The following is a 21,683-nucleotide window of genomic DNA, read 5'->3' on the forward strand; positions in this document are numbered from 1 at the left end:
AGGTAAAACATTGATATTGCAATACAATGGATTCTGAATTTAACTCTGCCCTGATCCATGCCTATCAACTGTTAGAATTTCTGCATCCAAATTTCACTTGAGGTGAGAGGGCGAGAGACAGTTGGTGGGTTAAAATTGGGCTCAAGAGACTTGGAAGGCAGAAAACTGGCCTTGGGGGTCGTTGTTGTTGATCACTATCCAGTGGAGCCTGCTGGGTATCAGAGGGTTGGGCTGAACTGTGATGCCCCACATATTCGAACAGCCTGATCGCCTTCAGGGGCAGTGCGGTTGTAACCCAACTCCCCCCGTGGGCAGTTAAAATCGGCCGGGTTACTAAGCCACCCGGATCTGTCAGACTACAATTTTATATACAGGCATCTAGTTGGGCGGCTAAGACACCCGGCCAGAGCCAGCGGGGTCCTTCTTTAAATATGCAAATCAGGGTAGCGATGATGTCATTGGGCCCTGGCTGCAATTTTAACTCCAGTCTGAGGGGCGAAGCCTCTGCGGCTTTCCTGCCAGCCTGCACCAGGCCAAGAGGTTTGAGGCATGAACAATCCCTGAAAGGTACATTTTTCACTTTTCCCGGAGGAGCAGGCGTTCTCCTCCGGGCCTCACAAGGAAAGTTTAAGCCACCCCTGCGCTGGACTTCAAAAGGACAGAATTGGAGGAGTGCAGGGATCTCGCAGGGTATTAGGGCTAGAGGAGTCTACAGAGATAGGGAGGGGTGAGACGACAACAACAACAACTTCTATTTATATAGCGTCTTTAACGTAGTGAAACGTCCCAAGGCGCTTCACAGGAGTGGTATGAGATAACAAATTTGATACCGAGCCGCATAAGTAGAAATTAGCGCAGGTGACCATAAGCTTGGCCAAAGAGGTATGTTTTAAGGAGCGTCTTGAAGGAGGAAAGAGAGGTAGAGAGGCGGAGAGGTTTAGGCAGGGAGTTCCAGAGCTTGGGGCCTAGGCAACAGAAGGCACGACCACCAATGGTTGAGTGATTATAATCAGGGATGCTCAAGAGAGCAAAATTAGAGGAGCGCAGACATCTCGGACCATGGAAGGATTTGAAAACAAGGATGAGAATTTAAATTCGAGGCGTTGTCGGACCGAGAGCCAATGTAGGTCAGCGAGCACAGGGGTGATGGGTAAATGTAACTTGGTGTGAGTTAGGGCACGGGCAGTAGGGAATTTTGGATGAGCTCAAATTTACAGAGAGTGGAGGACCACCCAGATGATCTTTGGAATAGTCGAGTATCGAGATGAAAAAGGCATGGATGTGGTTGTTGATAAGCACCAATTGACCTTCTGTGGGTTTTCATACCACCAACACGATAGGATGAGATAAGGGAGGGTCAGGATTCATTTGCAGCAGGACTACCATCATTACAAAGAAATTGCTGATTATGTGGTGGGTGGAGCAGTTGAATTTCTGGGCTAATTAGGTTAAGAAATGTAACTGTTAGGCCAGAGAAAATTGTTCCACCCTTAGCACGCACTGTCAGCATCAGGCACCTTCATATCATGTGGAACTACACCAGATGCAGAATAGAGCTTTTTATACTCTGCTCCAATGTGACAAAACCCCAAATCTTGAAAGATCACCTCTAGTACCAATGTCACAGTTTTCTATTTTCCACACGAGCCACCCTTATAGCTTTTACGAATAAGCTCGCCAGTTTTAGTGCCAATTCCGCACTAAATTAGGGACGGTTTTGTACCATGGAGCCACGTCCTCCAGGAACCAGTTGGAGCCAGCAGGGAGAGAGAGAGAGGAGACTTCCATCTCCACAATCTGGGTTGGATTGAAACCCAGGTCTCAAGAGAAAGGACAAGATATTAAGGCCCCTATTTTCCACAATAAAGATTTCTGGCGCCCAAGTACGCTAACATACTTTTTTTTCACCTCTGTTAGCGCCAAAAAAAAACCCGTAGTTTCCACGAACTAAAAGTTATTTTTAGCGATGCGCTACCCGAGTCCATTTCGGGAGGGGGGGGGGCTGAGCTTATAGTGTGCGCCAAAACATCACTGCACATGCACTGTAAAAACAAAAAAAAATTACTGCCAGTGATTGCAGCGGGTCGGGTCGGGTTGTGAGCATGGAAAAGGCTCTTCTGGATGTTGCAATTTGCCTGGAGTTTGGTTTTCGATGGAAAAGGCTCTTCTGTAAGTTTATTTTTGTCTGGTTTATTTTTACCTGGAGTTTGTTGTTCAGTCTGGTGTGGAGGACCTTCGACCAGGGATAGAAGCGAGCCAGCGCCTAATTCATTAACTTAAGGTCGGCTTTTTTCAAACGGGCTCCAAGGTCTCTGTGCGGCGTTTAAAAAAAAAAATCGGTGATGGGGCAAATGGCCAGAAACAGCACAGAATCACTCTTCTACGTAGACCAGTGCCAAAATATCTGGTGCCAAAACTCTGGCGCTGATAGTCGGCACCGGCGCCAACGCTTTGGTGAAAATTTAAACTGACCCACTACGCAAAAAAAAAAATGGCTGGGCGACAAGAATCGGCGCCCAATGATAGCGAAAATAGGGGCCTAAATCCCTGCGCCACCCAGGGCTCTCTTTTCCCCCCCCACCCACCCACCCCCCCGTCCACAACTTAGTTCCAACTCAACACATCAATGAGGAAGGACTAGATGTCCAAATGTGAAAGGAACAAGAGGGGAAGTCCAGGAAGCCAACCACTGAGGAGTACTCAATTAATCAAATGTCTGGAGTGTGGTAGCTTCTCTGTTGATGATTGACCCAATTTATTACTTCCTTTCAGATCATTAAAGATAGAATATTCACACATGTTTCACGAAATAAACTCATGTGGAACAAGCTGCCTGGAGGATTATTTGTGCTCCCGCAATACTCGACACATGCAGCAGATTACCCCTTCTACTACTTGGATGAGGGTAAGTGTGAAACAAAGTGTAATCCTTGATGAATAATCCTGCAGGAATTCCTTGTATTATTCCAGGAATATTCTCCTTCCTGATTGCATTCATACTGATGCACTACTTCTCAACTCTGACCGGATGGCGTGGTTATTATTTTGTGTTTGCAGGTTTAACTCCCAAGAAGGAGTTCACTGGGTTGATTCACGTGGTATCACCCCTGGTCTCCCAGTCCCAGCCCATCATCAAGTTAATCTTAGCACTGGCAAAATCCAAGTACTGTGCACAGGTACGTAACAAATATTGTACAAATGCTCTGTTTTTCCATTTTTTGCCTCCTCTGCTGCTCTCCGTCCTCTGTCTGTGCCATTGAGTGACCCTGAGGCTGCCTCGAGGAAGAAACGACACCTTCTGACAGCCCTTTTCTGACTCTGTGAGAGAACATCAAGCCACCAATATGTGTCTCCTTAGCAGGCTTACCGTCTAAAGAATGACTTGAAAGAAAAACTTGTATTTATATAGCGCCTTTCACAGCCTCAGGACGTCTCAAAGTGCTTTACAGCCAATGAAGTACTTATGAAGTGTAGTCACTGTTGTAATGTAGGCAACGTGGCAGCTAATTTGCGCACAGAAAGCTTCCACAAAAAGCAATGTGTTAATGACCAAACAATCTGTTTTTAGTGGTGATGGTTGAGGGATAAATATTGGCACAGGACACTGGGGAGAATTCCCTTGCTCGTCTTCGAAATAATAGCCGTGGGATCTTTTACATCCACCTGAGAGGGCAGACGGGGCCTCGGTTTAACGTCTCTCGCAAAAGACGGCACCTCCGACTGTGCAGCACTCCCTCAGTATTGCACCGTTTGAGCCTGGATTTTGGTCTGGATCAACGCTCACTCATGAAAAATGGCCACTGCAGGCAAGATACCAGAGGGCTGCTCATGAAGCTGTACCCCCAATAAGAGGTGCCAGTGGGGTACTCTGACCCGCCTGATTGCCCGATATTCCCTGCACCCAGGGGATCCAGGTACAGACCCAGGAAAATCTCCCCGATTGTATTAAGGAGAAGAAGGAAAACAATTTGGGGGTGGGGGGGATGGTCCCAGGTGAGAAATGTTACTCAGAGCGCCAGACTGCACAAAGCAGTTACTCTGATCAACCGGGACAATGTTTTCTGGGAAACGCGTGCTCAATAAAAAGGCTAAACATCACATTTTTAGGAAACTAGATAAGTCAGTGAGGAATAAATTACGAGAAGAATATGCTGATAGGATTAGATGAAATAGAGTGGGAGGACGCTTGTATGCAACACACACGGCTGCATAGACCAGTTGGGCCGAATAGCCTGATTCTGTGCTGTAAATTCTGTGTCATTCTATATAAATTAATCTTTGTTATTTTGATCCTAGATAATTATCTTGTGGAACTGTGACAAACCATTAGTCCCCAAGAGTAAATGGCCCTCCACCAGAATGCCTCTCACAGTCATAAAGGGAGATCGTAAGGTAAGGAGTGATTGTTGCTTGAGGATGACTTACTTGTGAAATGTTACTGGTTTAATGGGCCTATTAATTTCTCAGCACGTTAGGTAACTGGAGCAGCTCCTCATCACTGCAAACAAGGGCAATAGTTCGGGGCTTGGGATAGAAGTGTGATATTGGGGATTTGTTGAAGAATGGATATGGAGATTCAGAACAAGGCTGGAGAATGGAAGAGCAGATATGGTGAGATAGATGAACAGGACTTAGTACAGAGGAGAGGGCATCAGATTGGATTGCCAACCATCACATGTCAAAGTGTTAAGTGTAAGAATGACAGTATAGGGCAGGTAGGACACCCCCACTAACTGGTCTCCTAGCCTGAATGCTGGTGTAGGACCGTGAAATTTTCACAGTTGAAGATCGGCCAATTGGAACAAGTACAGAAGAGCAACCAGTGCCTGTATAACCGTACCGCAGGATAGTTTGGGACGGGGAAGGGCAGATCACTGAAAGCAAAGAAATATCCTGCAATAGTGTTACAGTTCCCACCACTTCCCGCATCCACGTTTACCACGGGCAGCCACCTATATCGGGCTAGTATCATTAGTCAATTACAAAGGCTTCACTTATAACATAGTAACTGCGCTGGCTATTTCAGACAGTCCTTCAGATCTCGTTAACCCCTTGTACAGCATGTACCGATGGGCAATGTTTGGTGTTTATCCCCGATGAATACACCAGGAGGCCTCGGTGCTGCCGTGTGTCTCTCTCGCGATACTGTGGAATTCTCTGCCCAAGGAAGCAGTTGAGGCTAGCTCATTGAATGTATTCAAGTCACAGATAGATAGATTTTTAACCAATAAGGGAATTAAGGGTTACGGGGAGCGGGCGGGTAAGTGGAGCTGAGTCCACGGCCAGATCAGCCATGATCTTATTGAATGGCGGAGCAGGCTCGAGGGGCTAGATGGCCTACTCCTGTTCCTAATTCTTATGTTCTTATGATACTCTCTCCTCGTCGGAGGACTTGGCGTTTTCTGTTGCTGCTTCTCTCAGTCAGTACAGGAACCGAGCGTAAGTTGCATCCCACACCAGTCGGTATTTTAGTGACCAGTAGGTGGAGATTGGTTTTACCATCCACCGCTTAGCGCGGGTAAACCGTTTTAAAGCCAACATGCCACCTATATGCGCTGGTAACTGTAGCGTTAACAGCTGGACCAGTGTCGACCCAAAGTGAGGTTTGCTGCCTGTTCTGTAATGAGGCACTGAGAACTGGCAGGAGTGATTCCTGGACAGTAAGTTCTCGTGCTCGCAGTCAGCTTTGATTATTTGTTTGTCTACAACACAAGTCTCTCAATAATTAGTGAAGGCACAATAATATATATAGATAGGGGCAGGTTTCTGCAGTGTATCGGTTGACAGCACCGTATCAACCAGTGTGTAGGAGGCGGGGTGGGACTTATGACAGGACTCACAGCAAACAGTCTATTTTACAGCAAACACAGTCTGTTTACTCTGCAAACAGAGTCTGTTTAAACAGCGCACTGCAGCAAACAGTCTACAGATTCTATTTAAAAAGTGTCCCTACGAACTACAGCAAACCAAACTCATGACCAAAACTAAAGCAAAGTCAGCCCGATAAAAACAGGGTGATTTCTCCAGCAGAATGCAGGGAGTGGAGGAGAGCTACATAATATAAATTATCTGCTTCAAAATCAATCCCAGTCACTTAGTAGTGTGGTCTCCAGCGGGGAATTACTCAATATCTCTATTGCGGCTGGGAATAGTGTGTCAATATACACTGTAAAATCTCTGAGCCCTTGCAGACTTGCGGTTAAAAAGACAAGTACACAAAATGTTGCTAAGGTTGCACCTTTAGGATCGGAGTAAAAAAATTGAATCATAATCATCACAAAGAACCCAGAACGTTAACAACACCAATCACAGAATGAACAAGTATCAAGCAGAACTTGAGATTACTCCCCGCAAAGTAATGATTGTTTGGAATAGATTTCCAACTTAAGCAGCTTATAGTGTGTCAATTAAAACCTTTTAAAAACAGCTAAATGAATATCTGGTTAGGAACTGATAGAGATAATTAAATCTGTGTGGAACAGGATGGTTCCTGAATGATTCCATGGAAACGAGTCACCAAGGAAGGAGGTGGTGAGAAATGAATACAGTAGAAATTGTGGAGTTTTATTTGATTCACTTTTGAGGCGCAGCAAGAGGTTCCACAGAACCTTTCCTCAGGAGATGGGTTTGGGCTGTGGTAGAGTCAATGTTTCCAGCACAGAAAGAGATTCTGCTAGTATTTTTCAGCACATGAGATGTTAGTCCAATTCCAATCTCCTGCTCACTCCCCATACCCTTTAATATCCCACACAGTCCAATCCCACTCACCTGCCCTTTAATATCACACAGTCCAATTCCAATCTCCTGCTCACTCCCCATACCATTTAATATCACACACAGTCCAATCCCACTCTACCGCTTATTTCCCATACCCTTTAATATCCCACACAGTCCAGTCCCACTCCCCCGCCCTTTAATATCCCACCCAGTCTAAACCCACTCCCCTGCTCACTCCCCATATCATTTAATATCACACACAGTCTAATCTCACTATCCTGCTCACTCCCCATACCCTTTAATATCCCACACAGTCCATTCCCACTCCCCCGCCCTTTAATATCCCACCCAGTCTAAACCCATTCCCCTGCTCACTCCACATACCCTTTAATATCCCACCCAGTCTAATCTCACTATCCTGCTCACTCCCCATACCCTTTAATAGTCCTCTTTTTCCAAGCAACTATCCAATTCAATTTTGAAAGAATTTATGGCCTCAGCATCAACAGTGGTTTGTGGGAGAGAGTTCCACATCCTAACCACCCTTTGAGTAATGAACCTTTTCCTAACGTTATTACCTCATTACCATCTTGCTGACCAGTAGAAATAATCTATCACTATTTACCTTATCACACCCCTTCATTATCTTGAAATGATTTGGATAAATAATTGAATGGGAATAATTTTCAGGGCTCTGTTGAAAGATCAGAGTGTGTGGGACTAATTGGATCGCTCTTTCAAAGAGCCGGCACAGGCACGATGGGCCGAATGACCTCCTGTGCTGTAAGGTTCTATGATTCCTATCAAGTCACCCCTTGCCCTTCTCGACTCCAGTGAAAAAATCCCTAACGTTTAAAGTCTCCCTTCATATCTGTAACCACTCATCCCTGATGACATCCTAGTCAGTCTTCACTTAACCTTTTTAACTCCTATAATGGAACAAATTGCTTCTGGTCTGTGGAAAGAACAAGCTTCATGGGCTGAAGGCATTTCTTGTTTTATGCTTTATATGTTCATTTCGGGTGTTGACCTGCACACTTCTAATCTAACCATCATTAGCTTTAACGGTATCAGTTACCAAAGGGTTTTATTGATAAATTCCATTGTGTACAATGTTCCCTGTAGGCTGCCAGGCCACGCAGCGTTCTGGGGTTCCATGCAGCTGGCTTGCCGGCTTTTCAATAGTATCGTTTATGCACGGCCTGTATAGAGCGTGTACGTAAACTGTATACTGACTGTGCACAGCCTCTATGTAATCTGTATATGGACTTTGTGTAACCTACATTCACAGAATACCACATGGACATGAAATACTTTTGACTGAACATAAAATGAAGGTCCTTGTGCAAAGAAATCTAGGTTAATGCTGGCCAAGAGGCTTTTACATTGGACCTAAATATAGTTTTGTGCCAAAGACAAGGTTATTTATTTTTTTCAACGAACTTTAATAGTCTGTTGGGTGTGATTGGTAATCTTACTGCTTACATAATTTAATTATATGCAGCAGTAATTGAGAGGGGATGGGTGAGGCACCAAGGGTCAGGAGCCCTGGATCCATATGGTAAATAGAATGGGCCTAGACTATCTTCCAAGCTCACGCCTACAAATACCATAATCTTATCTGTAATGCACATAGCGCCTTCACCAGACGACGCAGAAAGTGGCTTTGGTCATGAGTAGGGTTGCCAACTCTGGTTGGACGTATTCATCGAGGTGTCATCCAACTGCCCTGCCCCCACACTCCCGCTATTGGTCGCCTGACATGTCCATCCTCGTGGTGCCCGTCCTTCCCACGGCCAATCAGAAAGCGAATAGATGATTCATTACCCAAATGGATGATTTTTAGTCAAACAGCCTTTTTTTCTCCATGTCCAATATTTTTAGAAATAATGAACAAAAGTGTTTAAAAAAAAATTAAAATATGCCACTATGATTCTTCTCCAGGGTTGCTCACAGCAGTGTCCTAGAAATTAGTCTTTAATTCCTGGAAACTCCAGGGCAATCCTGGAGGGTTGGCAACCTGAGTCACAAGGGGTTATGCAATCTCATTTCATCAGAACACGGTGCCTGGTGATTCCAACTACGCCTCCCTCCTGCAGATTGGGAAGTTCATTAGCTCAGTTATTAAATGCCCATCCCAGTATGGCTTTAAGCCATGCAGACAAGGAAAACCTTGGGATCAATACCCTGGTCTGTGCTGGGTTAGAACCCCTGGGCCAAAGGGAAACAAAAAAGATCAGCCAAGGTTCCTGCTACCGATCACTGCCCAGCAGCTCCTGCATCAGTGGGCATTGGGTAAGGTCTGGATTGGGTTCAGCAATGATACACCCTTTATCTAATACCGATGACACTCTCTGAGATCTTGCGTTGAGAGCTCCTACACGGACATGATACTGGAGAACAGCTGACAGCTGTGGAGCCATATCCTGGTACGAATCAGCCTCCCACATAGGAAGTGAGAAAGGAGAAGGTTGTGCTTTTTTTGTTAAAGTCCGATTTTCTCCCTTTTCTGTCCTTAGGGAGCAGACTATTACTCAGGTACCTCACCCCAAGTGGCCATCTTCGTGTGCGGGTTACTAACTGAACAAGAATACAAATGGGAACATTTGAGCAGGGAAGGTCCCTGTACTAATCCCACTGCCTCTTCTTTTCAAGGCCATGAGCAGTCGCTTCTTTCCTTACGATGCCATAACAACGGATGCTGTGCTGAGTCTGGATGAGGACACTGTACTCTCCACCAATGAGGTACGTTGCATGTCCCTAAACTGAGGCGTGTTGGAGCTGCGCTCTGGAAAAAGGATATATATATAAAAAATGTGTGTATATATACATATATACTATATATTGGAAATATATATGCCAAATTTCCAATGTTGTTGATGACTTAAAAGTAAGCAGTGCAAATAATGAACAATACAATCCGATTTGGACGAGAATATGGGCCAGCAGTTTAAAATTATTAAAATGTAAGCAAAGTCCCAAAAGAGGGAAGGTATATTACATGAACCCAAAGTATAATATACTGATCAGGAAAGACATGTAGGGATTTAAAAAAAATATTCATTCATGGGATGTGTGCATCGCTGACATGGCCAGGATTTATTGCCCATCCCTAATTGCCCTCAAGAAGGTGGTGGTGAGCTGCTGCGTTGAACTGCTGCAGTCCATGTGCTCCCACAGTGCTGTTAGTACGGAGTTCAAGAATTTTGACCCAAGATGAAGGAACTGCGATATAAGAACATAAGAATTCGGAGCAGGAGTAGGCCATTCGGCCCCTCGAGCCTGCACCGCCATTCAATAAGGTCAAGGCTGATCTTCAATCTCAACTCCACTTTCCCGTCCAATCTCTATGAGCCAGACTTTCGGCTTCATTGTCGGCGATTTCCTCGGCGTTAAAGCTGGTTTTCCGCCCGGCAAGAGTTTCCACGTAAGTTTTTGAACGTTATCGCCCACATCAGAAGTCGCCCGCCGGGACCAAACCGCCCACGTGCAACACCGAGAACAACGACGTAAGTTTGGCCTCAACCGCCAACGTCCAGATCGCCGAGAGACCCACCCTGTAAAAGCTGCTTAAACAGGGCGGTAAGGGGGGACCCTGCAAAGAAAGGTAAGTTAAAGGTTCTTTAATTTTAAAAAAAATTTTAACACGGCAATTAGGGTTAAAACTTTCTTGGGAATGCTTTGTATGTGTTTATTTTTTTTTAATGAATTTTTTTTTTTAAGTTTTCCCCCCTCCCTAGGCCCAACCGCAGCCTTGGACTAAATTTTACTACTTACCGTCCTTTCCGGTAACGACCGCCCATTTGGCTAACTTTGCACTTACCCGCCAAGAATGAGTGTGCCATGCCCATTTTCTCGCCGGGCGATTGGTTTTCCTTACGTTTACCTTTAAAATGGAAATTCTCGACAGCTTTTTTTTGCCAAATGTTAGTGGTGCTTCTCAGCGGGCAATCGGGCGTTGAGGGCCTTAAGGGAAAGTCTGGCCCTATATCCCTTGATTCCCTTAGAGTCCAAAAATCTATCCATCTCCGCCTTTAATATACTCAACGACTAAGCATCCACAGCCCTCTGGGGTAGAGAATCCCAAAGATCTCCTCAGCTCAGTTCTAAATGGCTGACCCCTTATCCTGAGGCTATACCACCTAGATCTAGACTCTCCAGCCAGGGGAAACAGCCTCTCAGCATACAACCTGTCAAGCCCTCTCAGAATCTTAAATGTTTCAATGAGATCAGCTCTCATTCTTCTGAACTCCGGAGAGTATAGTCCCATTCTATTCAATCTCTCCCCGTAGGACAACCCTCTCATCCCAGGAATCAATTTTATTGTGTTCCTAACACAGCTGAGACTGCACACAGGGAGGTTAAAGTAACAGTGACCTCAGTCTTTACTAAGACACTCCAGAGTGAGTAACAGGCCTTAGGGGCCGGCTTATATACAGTGCTCCCAAGGGATGCTGGGATCCCTTGGGACTTCAGGGGATGCGCTCCCTGGTGGTGGAATATGGGAATGCATGCTTTACAGATACACAACATCACTCCGCCCCCCCCCGCCAAAGTCAAAGTGAAAACTATTTACAAGGTGAGGCGGTCGGGAGCCTTTCTTTCCCTGGTGGACCGCCTCAGTATAAATCTCTGTTCTGGTGTGTTGGCTGTGCCCTCGCTGGGCTGGTGTGTTATTGGCCCTGCAGGGCTGCTGGGTGAGCCTGGTCCTGTTGGGCGTGATGGGTTCAATTTCCTGGTCCGGGGTGGTGTCGTTGATCCTTTCGGTGAGTGTTGTGGGCTCGAAAAAGGTGGTGTCTGCTGTGGGTTGTTCAGGGCAGTCTGTGACCCGCAGCCTCGTTTGGTCCAGGTGCTTTCTGAAAATTTGTCCATTGTCTAGTTTGACTACAAACACCCTACTCGCTTCTTTAGCTATCACCGTGCCCACGATCCACTTGCGACCATATCCATAGTTTAGCACATACACAGGGTCATTCAGATCAATTTCCCGTGATACAGTGGCGACCATCGTTTACATTTTGTTGCTGCCGCCTGCTCTCTACCTGATCATGCAGGTTGGGGTGAACCAGCGAGAGTCTAGTTTGAAGTATCCTTTTCATGAGTAGCTCAGCCGGGGGCACCCCTGTGAGCGAGTGGAGTCTCGTGCGGTAAGGTAGCTGAGCAGTACTCGGGACAGGCGGGTTTGGGGTGAGCCTTCTGTGACTCGTTTAAGGCTCTGTTTGATTGTTTGTGCTGCCCGCTCTGCCTGCCCATTGGAGGTTGGTTTAAACGGGGCCGAGGTGACATGTTTGATCCCATTGCGGGTCATGAATTCTTTAAATTCGGCACTGGTGAAACATGGCCGTTGTCACTGACCAGTATGTCAGGCAGGCCGTGGGTGGCAAACATGGCCCTCAGGCTTTCAATGGTGGCGGTGGCGGTGCTTCCCGACATTATTTCACATTCAATCCATTTTGAAAAAGCATCCACCACCACCAGGAGCATTTTACCGAGAAACGGGCCCGCCTAGTCGACATGGATCCTCGACCATGGTCTGGAGGGCCAGGACCACAAACTTAGTGGTGCCTCTCTGGGCGCGTTGCTCAACTGAGCACACACGCTGCATTGCCGTACACAGGACTCTAAGTCAGAGTCGATACCGGGCCACTACACGTGGGATCTGGCTATCGCTTTCATCATTAATATACCCGGGTGTGTTCTGTGGAGATCTGAGATGAACGTCTCCCTGCCCTTTTTGGGTAGCACTACGCGGTTACCCCACAACAGGCAGTCTGCCTGAATGGACAGCACGTCGTTTCGCCTCTTGCATTTCAACGGGGATGCTGGTCCAGCTCCCATGCAGTACACAGTTTTTTTACGAGGGACAGCAGAGGATCTTGGCTGATTCAAGTCCTAATCTGGCGAGCCGTGACAGGTGATTTATCATTTTCAAACGCTTCCATGACCATCAAAGAGTCTGCGTGCTGGGCCACCATTAACAATTCTGCGGCCTGCGCCATCATCAACAAGTCTGCGGGCTGCGCCATTTCCACCCCCATGGTGGACAATGGTAGCCGACTGAGAGCATCCGCACAGTTCTCGATGCCTGGCCTGTGGCAGATGGTATAATTATACGCTGATAGCGCGAGTGCCCATCTTTGTATGCAGGCTGAGGCATTAGTAATTATCCCCTTGTTTTCAGCGAACAGGGATGTGAGGGGCTTGTGATCAGTTTCCAGCTCAAATTTGAGGCTAAACAGGTACTGATGCATTTTCTTTACCCCGAACACACACGCTAATGCCTCTTTCTCAATCATACTGTAGGCCCTCTTGGCCTTAGACAAGCTCCTGGAGGAATAGGCGACTTCCCCGCAATGTTAGCTTGTTGAAATACACACCCGACTCCGTACGACGACGACGAATCACATGCTAACACAAGTCTTTTACATGGGTTATACAATACAAGCAGCTTGTTGGAGTATAAAATGTTTCTGGCTTTCTCAAAAGCAATTACTTTTTTCTCCCCATACCTAGTTCTCACCTTTACGCAATTACACATGTAGGGGCTCTAAGAGGGTGCTTAACCCCGGAAGGAAGTTACCAAAATAGTTGAGGAGTCCCAGGAACGACCGCAGCTCCGTGACGTTCTGTGGCCTGGGCGCGTTCCTGATAGCCTCTGTCTTGGCGTCTGTGGGCCGACTATCATCCGCCGCGATCTTTCTCCCCAAAAACTCCACTTCTGTTGCCATGAAGACGCATTTCGACCTCTTCAGCCGCAGCCCTACACAATCCAGTCGCTGGAAGACCTCCTCCAGGTTTTGTAGGTGCTCGACGGTGTTCCGACCCGTGACGAATGTGTCGTCCTGAAAAACCACCGTGCGTGGTAGGCTCTCCATGTTTCTCTGGAAGATCGCTGCAGCCGACCGAATTCCAAACGGACATCTGTTGTACATGAACAGTCCCTTGTGTGTGTTGATGCAGGTGAGGCCCTTCGAAGACTCCTCCAGCTCCTGCGTCATGTAGGCCGAAGTCAGGTCGAGCTTGGTGTACGTCCTTCCTCCTGTCAGCGTCGCAAATAGGTCGTCTGCTTGGGTAGCGTGTATTGGTCCTGTAGCGAGAAACGATTAATAGTTACTTTATAATCGCCGCATATCCTGACCGTGCCAGCAGTTTTGAGTACTGGAACAATCGGGCTGGCCCACTCGCTGAATTCCACTGAGGAGATGATGCCCTCGCGTTGCAGCCTGTCCAGCTCAATTTCCACTCTCTCCCTCATCATGTGAGGTACCGCTCGCGCCTTGTGGTGAATGGGTCATGCCTCTGGGACCAAGGGGATCCGCACCTTCGCCCCGGAAAAGTTTCCAATGCCCGGCTCAAAAAGGGAAGGAAATTTGTTAAGAACCTGGGTACATGATGCCTCATCGACATGTGATAGCGCTCGGTTGTCATCCCAGTTCTAGTGGATTTTGCCCAGCCAGCTCCTTCCAAGCAGTGTGGGGCCATCGCCTGGGACAATCTAGAGTGGCAATTCGTGCACCGTGCCCTCATAGTTGACCTTGACCGCTACCCAGAACAGTGATGGGCTCTTTGGTGTACGTTCTCAGTTTCATGTGGATGGGGCTCAGGGCTGGTCTGAGTGCCTTGTTGCACCACAGTCTCTCAAACATCTTTTTGCTCATGATGGATTGGCTAGCGCCAGTGTCCAATTCCATGGCTACGGGTCAGCCATTCAATTTTACATTTAGCATTATAGGTGGACATTTCGTCTCAAATGTGTGCACCCCGTGTACTTCAGCATCTGCCTCCTCTGAGGCTCGAAATTGCTTTGATCCACCATGGACCAATCTTCTTCTGCCACCTGGTGGTTAGCACGTTTTGCAGAGCTTGCAGCTCGTCTGCAAGCTCATTGGAGGTGCCCCATTGTTCCACAGCTCTTGCAAACATACCCTTTGAAGCGGCGTGAATAGGCTGAATGGAAACCTCCACAACGCCAACAAGGTGTGAATTGCCTTGCATTCATCCTTTGTTGTGGACTCTGAGTCATCTGGATCACCTGAGGCCTGCTAGCAGTTGTAGACTCATGGTTTCTGCCCTGTACATTTCTGCTCGCAAACACAGTTCCAGTTATTTTATGAACATTGCTAGCACTTGTGTGCTGAGAGATTTGTTTGGTGTTATCACTGGTGGATATAAACATCTGTGCTATCGCAATGGCCTTACTGAGGGTTGGTGTCTCTACAGTCAAAAGTTTTCGTAGGATGGTCTCGTGGCCAATGCCCAGTACAAAAAGGTCTCTGAGCATCTGCTCCAGGTAGCCATCAAACTCACATTGTCCTGCATATCGCCTTAGCTCGGCGACGTAGCTCGCCACTTCCTGACCTTCAGATCGCTGGCACGTGTAGAACCGATACCTCACCATCATAGAAACATAGAAACATAGAAAATAGGTGAAGGAGTAGGCCATTTGGCCCTTCGAGCCTGCACCGCCATTCAATGAGTTCATGGCTGAACATGCAACTTCAGTACCCCATTCCTGCTTTCTCGCCATACCCCTTGATCCCCCTAGTAGTAAGGACTACATCTAACTCCTTTTTGAATATATTTAGTGAATTGGCCTCAACAACTTTCTGTGGTAGAGAATTCCACAGGTTCACCACTCTCTGGGTGAAGAAGTTTCTCCTCATCTCGGTCCTAAATGGCTTTCCCCTTATCCTTAGACTGTGTCCCCTGGTTCTGGACTTCCCCAACATTGGGAACATTCTTCCTGCATCTAACCTGTCTTAAACCCGTCAGAATTTTAAACGTTTCTATGAGATCCCCTCTCATTCTTCTGAACTCCAGTGAATACAAGCCCAGTTGGTCCAGTCTTTCTTGATATGTCAGTCCCGCCATCCCGGGAATCAGTCTGGTGAACCTTCGCTGAACTCCCTCAATAGCAAGAATGTCCTTCCTCAAGTTAGGAGACCAAAACTGTACACAATACTCCAGGTGTGGCCTCACCAAGGCCCTGTACAACTGTAGTAACACCTCCCTGCCCCTGTACTCAAATCCCCTCGCTATGAAGATCAACATGCCATTTGCTTTCTTAACTGCCTGCTGTACCTGCATGCCAACCTTCAATGACTGATGTACCATGACACCCAGGTCCCATTGCACCTCTCCTTTTCCTAATCTGTCACCATTGAGATAATAGTCTGTCTCTCTGTTTTTACCACCAAAGTGGATAACCTCACATTTATCCACATTATACTTCATCTGCCATGCATTTGCCCACTCATCTAACCTATCCAAGTCACTCTGCAGCCTCATAGCATCCTCCTCGCAGCTCACACTGCCACCCAACTTAATGTCATCCGCAAATTTGGAGATACTACATTTAATCCCATCGTTTAAATCATTAATGTACAATGTAAACAGCTGGGGCCCCAGCACAGAACCTTGCAGTACCCCACTAGTTACTGCCTGCCATTCTGAAAAGTCCCCATTTACTCCTACTCTTTGCTTCCTGTCTGCCAACCAGTTCTCACTCCACATCAGCACACTACCCCCAATCCCATGTGCTTTAACTTTGCACCTTAATCTCTTGTGTGGGACCTTGTCGAAAGCCTTCTGAAAGTCCAAATACACCACATCAACTGGTTTTCCCTTGTCCACTCTACTGGAAACATCCTCAAAAAATTCCAGAAGATTTGTCGAGCATGATTTCCCTTTCACAAATCCATGCTGACTTGGACCTATCATGTCACCTCTTTCCAAATGTGCTGCTATGACATCCTTAATAATTGATTCCATCATCTTACCCACTACCGATGTCAGGCTGACCGGTCTATAATTCTCTGTTTTCTCTCTCCCTCCTTTTTTAAAAAGTGGTGTTACATTGGCTAACCTCCACTCCATAGGAACTGATCCAGAGTCTATGGAATGTTGGAAAATGACTGTCAATGCATCCGCTATTTCCAAGGCCACCTCCTTAAGTACTCTGGGATGCAGACCATCAGGCCCTGGGGATTTATCGGCCTTCAATCCCATCAATTTCCCCAACACAATTTCCCGACTAATAAGGATTTCCCTCAGTTCCTCCTTCTTACTAGACCCTCTGACCCCTTTTATATCCGGAAGATTGTTTGTGTCCTCCTTAGTGAATACCGAACCAAAGTACTTGTTCAATTGGTCTGCCATTTATTTGTTCCCAGTTATGACTTCCCCTGATTCTGTCTGCAGGGGACCTACGTTTGTCTTTACTAACCTTTTTCTCTTTACATATCTATAGAAGCTTTTGCAGTCCATTTTAATGTTCCCTGCAAGCTTCCTCTCGTACTCTATTTTATCTGCCCTAATCAAACCCTTTGTCCTCCTCTGCTGAGTTCTAAATTTCTCCCAGTCCCTGGGTTCGCTGCTATTTCTGGCCAATTTGTATGCCACTTCCTTGGCTTTAATACTATGCCTGATTTCCCTTGATAGCCACGGTTGAGCCACCTTCCCTTTTTTATTTTTACGCCAGACAGGGATGTACAATTGTTGTAGTTCATCCATGCGGTCTCTAAATGTCTGCCATTGCCCATCCACTGTCAACCCCTTAAGTATCATTCGCCAATCTATCCTAGCCAATTCACACCTCATACCTTCAGAGTTACCCTTCTTTAAGTTTTGGACCATGGTCTCTAACTTAACTGTTTCATTCTCCATCCTAATGTAGAATTCCACCATATTATGGTCACTTTTCCCCAAGGGGCCTCGCATAACGAGATTGCTAATTAATCCTCTCTCATTACACAACATCCAGTCTAAGATGGCCTCCCCCTTAGTTGGTTCCTCAACATATTGGTCTAGAAAACCATCCCTTATGCACTCCAGGAAATCCTCCTCCACCGTATTGTTTCCAGTTTGGTTAGCCCAATCTATATGCATATTAAAGTCACCCATGTAAACTGCTGCACCTTTATTGCATGCACCCCTAATTTCCTGTTTGATGCCCTCCCCAACATCACTACTACTGTTTGATGGTCTGTAGACAAGTCCCACTAGCGTTTTCTGCCCTTTGGTATTCTGTAGCTCCACCCATACCGATTCCACATCATCCAAGCTAATGTCTTCCCTTACAATTGCATTAATTTCCTCTTTAACCAGCCTCCTTTTCCTTTCTGTCTATCCTTCCTAAATGTTGAATACCTTGGATGTTGAGTTCCCAGCCTTGGTCACCCTGGAGCCATGTCTCCGTGATGTCAACCACATCGTATCCGTTAACTGCTATCTGCGCAGTTAATTCAGCACGCTCTCCCTCGGATGCTCCCGAACCAGTGTACACAGCTCCGCATACGACTTATCTGTGGGTTTCACCGGAGCCAGAAGATTCTTCATGAGACTGTCCGTCGGTGCCCCGCAGACCGTAAGGAGGACCGCTCTTTTTGCAGCGCTTCCTTCTCCGTCCAGCTCGTTGGCTACAAAGTACTGGTCTAGCCGTTCGACAGCGGCTTCCCAGTCCTCACCCTCCAAGAACTTCTCCAGGATGCCCACAGTTTGCTGCATCTTTGCGTTGGATTCGTATACTCGTCGCCAGTTATTGTGTTCCTAACACAGATGAGACTGCACACAGGGAGGTTAAAGTAACAGTGACCTCAGTCTTTAATAAGACACTCCAGAGTGAGTAACAGGCCTAAGGGGCCGGCTTTATACAATGCTCCCAAGGGATGCTGGGATCCCTTGGGACTTCAGGGGATGCGCTCCCTGGTGGCGGAATATGGGAGTGCATGCTTTACAGATACATAACAAATTTAGTGAACCTTTGCTACACCGCCTCTCAGGCAAGTATATCCTTTTTTGGGTACAAAGACCAAAACTGCGCACAGTACTCCAGGTGTGGTGTCACCAAAGCCCAGTACAACTGCAGCAAGACTTCCGTACTCCTGTACTCCAATCCCTTTGCAATAATGGCCAACATACCATTCATCTTCCTAATTGCTTGCTGTACCTGCATGCTAACTTTCTGTGTTTTGTGTACAAAGATACCCAAATCCATCTAAACACCAACATTTAATAGTTTTCACCATTCAAAAAATCATCTGTTTTTCTATTCTTCCTACCAAAGTGAATGACCTCACATTTCCCCATTATACTCCATCTGCCACCTTGTTGCCCACTCACTTAACCTGTCTATTATCCTTTGCAAACTCTTTGTTTCCTCCTCGCAGTGTACTTTCCCACCTAGCTTTGTATCATCAGCAAACATGGATAGAATACTCTCAGTCGCTTCAGCTAGGTTATTAATATAGATCGTAAATAGATGAGGTCCCAATACTGATCCTTGTGGCACCCCATTCGTTTTCGCCTGCCAACCTGAAAAAATCAGTTTATTCTTACTCTCTGTTCTGTCTGTTAACCAATCTCTAATCATGCTAATATATCACCTACAACCCTTTATCTTGTGTAACAACCTTTCGTGTTGCACCTTATCCAATGCCTTTTTGAAAATCCAAATACACTACATCCACTGGTTCCCTTTTATCTACCCTGCTTGTACATCCACAAAAAACTCTTAATAGATTTGACAAACACAATTTCCTTTTCAGTAAACTATGTTGACTCTACCGAATCATATTATGATTTTCTAAGTGCCCTGATACCACTTCCTTAATAATGGATTCCAGCATTTTCCCGATGACTGATGTCAGGCTAATGACCGGTAGTTCCGTTTTCTCTCTGCCTCCTTTTTTGAATAGAGGTGTTACATTTTCTAACTTCCAATCCACTGGGACCATTCCAAAATCTAGGGAAGTTTTGAAGATCGCAACCAATGCATCCGCTATCTCTGCAGCCACCTCTTTTAGAACCTTAGGATGCAGGCTATCAGGCTCTGGGGATTTGCCGGCTTTTAGTTCCATTAGTTTCTGCAGTACTTTTTCTTCACTAATACTAATTACTTTAAGTTCCTTGGATATATTTCCAAGTAAGGATTGTGTGTCACTTGGAGGGGAACTTGGGGGTGGTAGTGTTCCCTGCTGCCCGTGCCCTTCTAGGTGGTGGAGGTCGCGGGTTTGGGAGGTTGCTATCGAAGAAGCCTTGGCGAGTTGCTGCGGTCCATCTTGGATAATGGATAAGTCAATCATTCTATCAATCCTTGTTTAGCTATCAAGTTTAGCTAAATGTATAAAGGGACAAATAAGGTATTAGGTTGCAATAGCAAAGGAATAGAGTACTAATCAAAAGAGGTTGTATTGTTGCTGTGTGGCGTGTTGGTCAGACCACATTTGGAGTCTTCTGTGCAGCTCTAGTCAAGTAACTGCAAGAAGGATTTCACTGCCCTTGAAAGGAGACAGAGGCAAGCTGCAAAGATGATGTCAGGAATTTCAATCATGAGGAAAGGTTAAGGATTTGCAAGTTGGGCTTGCTTTCTTTTGAAAAAGAGACTTTGAGATGATCTAATTGAAGTTTGCGGGGTGTATTGAGGCCGCTAACTTTAGCACCGGGCGGTATCTACGCCTCAAAGTACGAAATTCAGTTATTTTGCCCAAAGAGAAGAGTGGAGTGCGAAGAGAAGCGTTCCACACTCCTCCTTGGTAGCACAGGAGGCCTGCTCAATTTTTTACTGCTAGGATGCTGGCATTCTGGCACCTGAAGATGAGAAAAAAAATCTTACTGAAAATTTCACTGACCTGCACCCACACTTCCTCACTGCAGCCATAAATAAATAGAAGTTAAATAAATTCAATTTCACCACTTACCTTGCTCTCTGGACGTTACCGCCCCAGGATCATCGACGTACCGACTGTTTTCCCTGTCGGAAGAAGCACTAGGCGCTACGGCAAGCGGAAGCAGTCAAGTTCGTGACCGCAGTGCTACGGGGGCATTGCACATTCAGTGACGTCACTGAGTGGGTGGGGCTAGCGAGCGCGGCGCAAACTGTCAGCACCGCCGCTAAACCTTCTCTGAGGTTCACGGCAGGCACTGTGGGATGCTAACGGGTGGTGCTATCTCACCAAATTTTATCCCCCTCATGTTTATGAAATCAGTTAACAAAGTTGCACGGGGCAAAATTTGTCAACTGTGGTCAAGCGTCAAAATGAGGAAGTAGGCCACAAGAAGGGAAGGCAGACACTGAAAGGCTAATAGAATTATGGAATGATATTAGGGAAAGACATTGACATGAATAGTATTACATAGAATAAATGGCCGAGATTTTCCTTACCTCGGTGGGTCTGGGGCGAGCGAGGTTGGTGGTGGGTCCCGACCCCACTGATGGCTCCATCCTCCATCCCGCTCTGGAAAATGATTTTACATTGATAAGGCATGCTAAGCCCGTCCAGCGTGTTTCCCAGTCCAATTAGAGGAAGTGGGTCTAGTGACATCATTCATGACATGTCATCAGCCGATTCCCTTAAAGGGACCATGGCCAACTTTCATTTAACATTTGTGCTGACCGTGTTCTACAGCATTGAAGTGCTGCAAACACTGACAATGACTGGGCTGCACCCAGGTTCTCCCATGATTCCTTCCATATGCTTATGTGCCTGGTGCTGCTGGTGTTGGGGCTGATCGTGGTCGAATTCTGAGACAGTATAAAGGGCATCCATGTTGATGGAATAAATGGCAGGTGAAGTAGAGATGACCGAAGCAGTCTGAAAGTGGTGAGAGATTTTCCAATGTGCTGGAAATGGACTGAGAAATAGCTTGTGGCTGAGGAAAGTGATGATCTTGTCAGGTGGGAGCTTTTACTGTACATTTTAAGCTGTCAAGTAATCAGCTGGAGCAATGGCCACTGAACTCCCGCCTCAGGTTGACAGCTGTGGTTCCCGTGGCCATGAAGTTAAAGTGAAAAGGTAAATTTTTAAAAGCCTGTTAATGATCTGCACCTAGATGTTAATAGATTAATTGAGTCACCCGCCGCTGCCTGTCTGGTCTGCCCAGCGCTGACCGACCCAACGTTGGCAAAGGTGCACTGCGGCGGGTTGACAGCTGGGTGCCGACCCGCTCTAAAAAAAAATCAAATTTCC

The 21,683-nt window shown here is 46.4% G+C and overlaps 1 protein-coding gene across 1 annotated transcript in view; it reads left to right on the forward strand.

Annotated features, from left to right (window-relative positions):
* LOC139279775 (exostosin-1-like) overlaps positions 1–21,683 on the forward strand; it is a 310,837-nt gene that overhangs the window by 266,706 nt on the left and 22,448 nt on the right. Inside the window, exons 5-8 of the mRNA XM_070898984.1 lie at positions 2,773–2,905; positions 3,058–3,176; positions 4,297–4,392; positions 9,373–9,462. Coding sequence (XP_070755085.1) covers positions 2,773–2,905; positions 3,058–3,176; positions 4,297–4,392; positions 9,373–9,462 — 438 coding nt within the window. The remainder of the gene's footprint in view (positions 1–2,772; positions 2,906–3,057; positions 3,177–4,296; positions 4,393–9,372; positions 9,463–21,683) is intronic.

The sequence above is a fragment of the Pristiophorus japonicus genome, chromosome 14, assembly GCF_044704955.1.
Source record: "Pristiophorus japonicus isolate sPriJap1 chromosome 14, sPriJap1.hap1, whole genome shotgun sequence".
NCBI classification, from domain to species: domain Eukaryota; kingdom Metazoa; phylum Chordata; class Chondrichthyes; family Pristiophoridae; genus Pristiophorus; species Pristiophorus japonicus.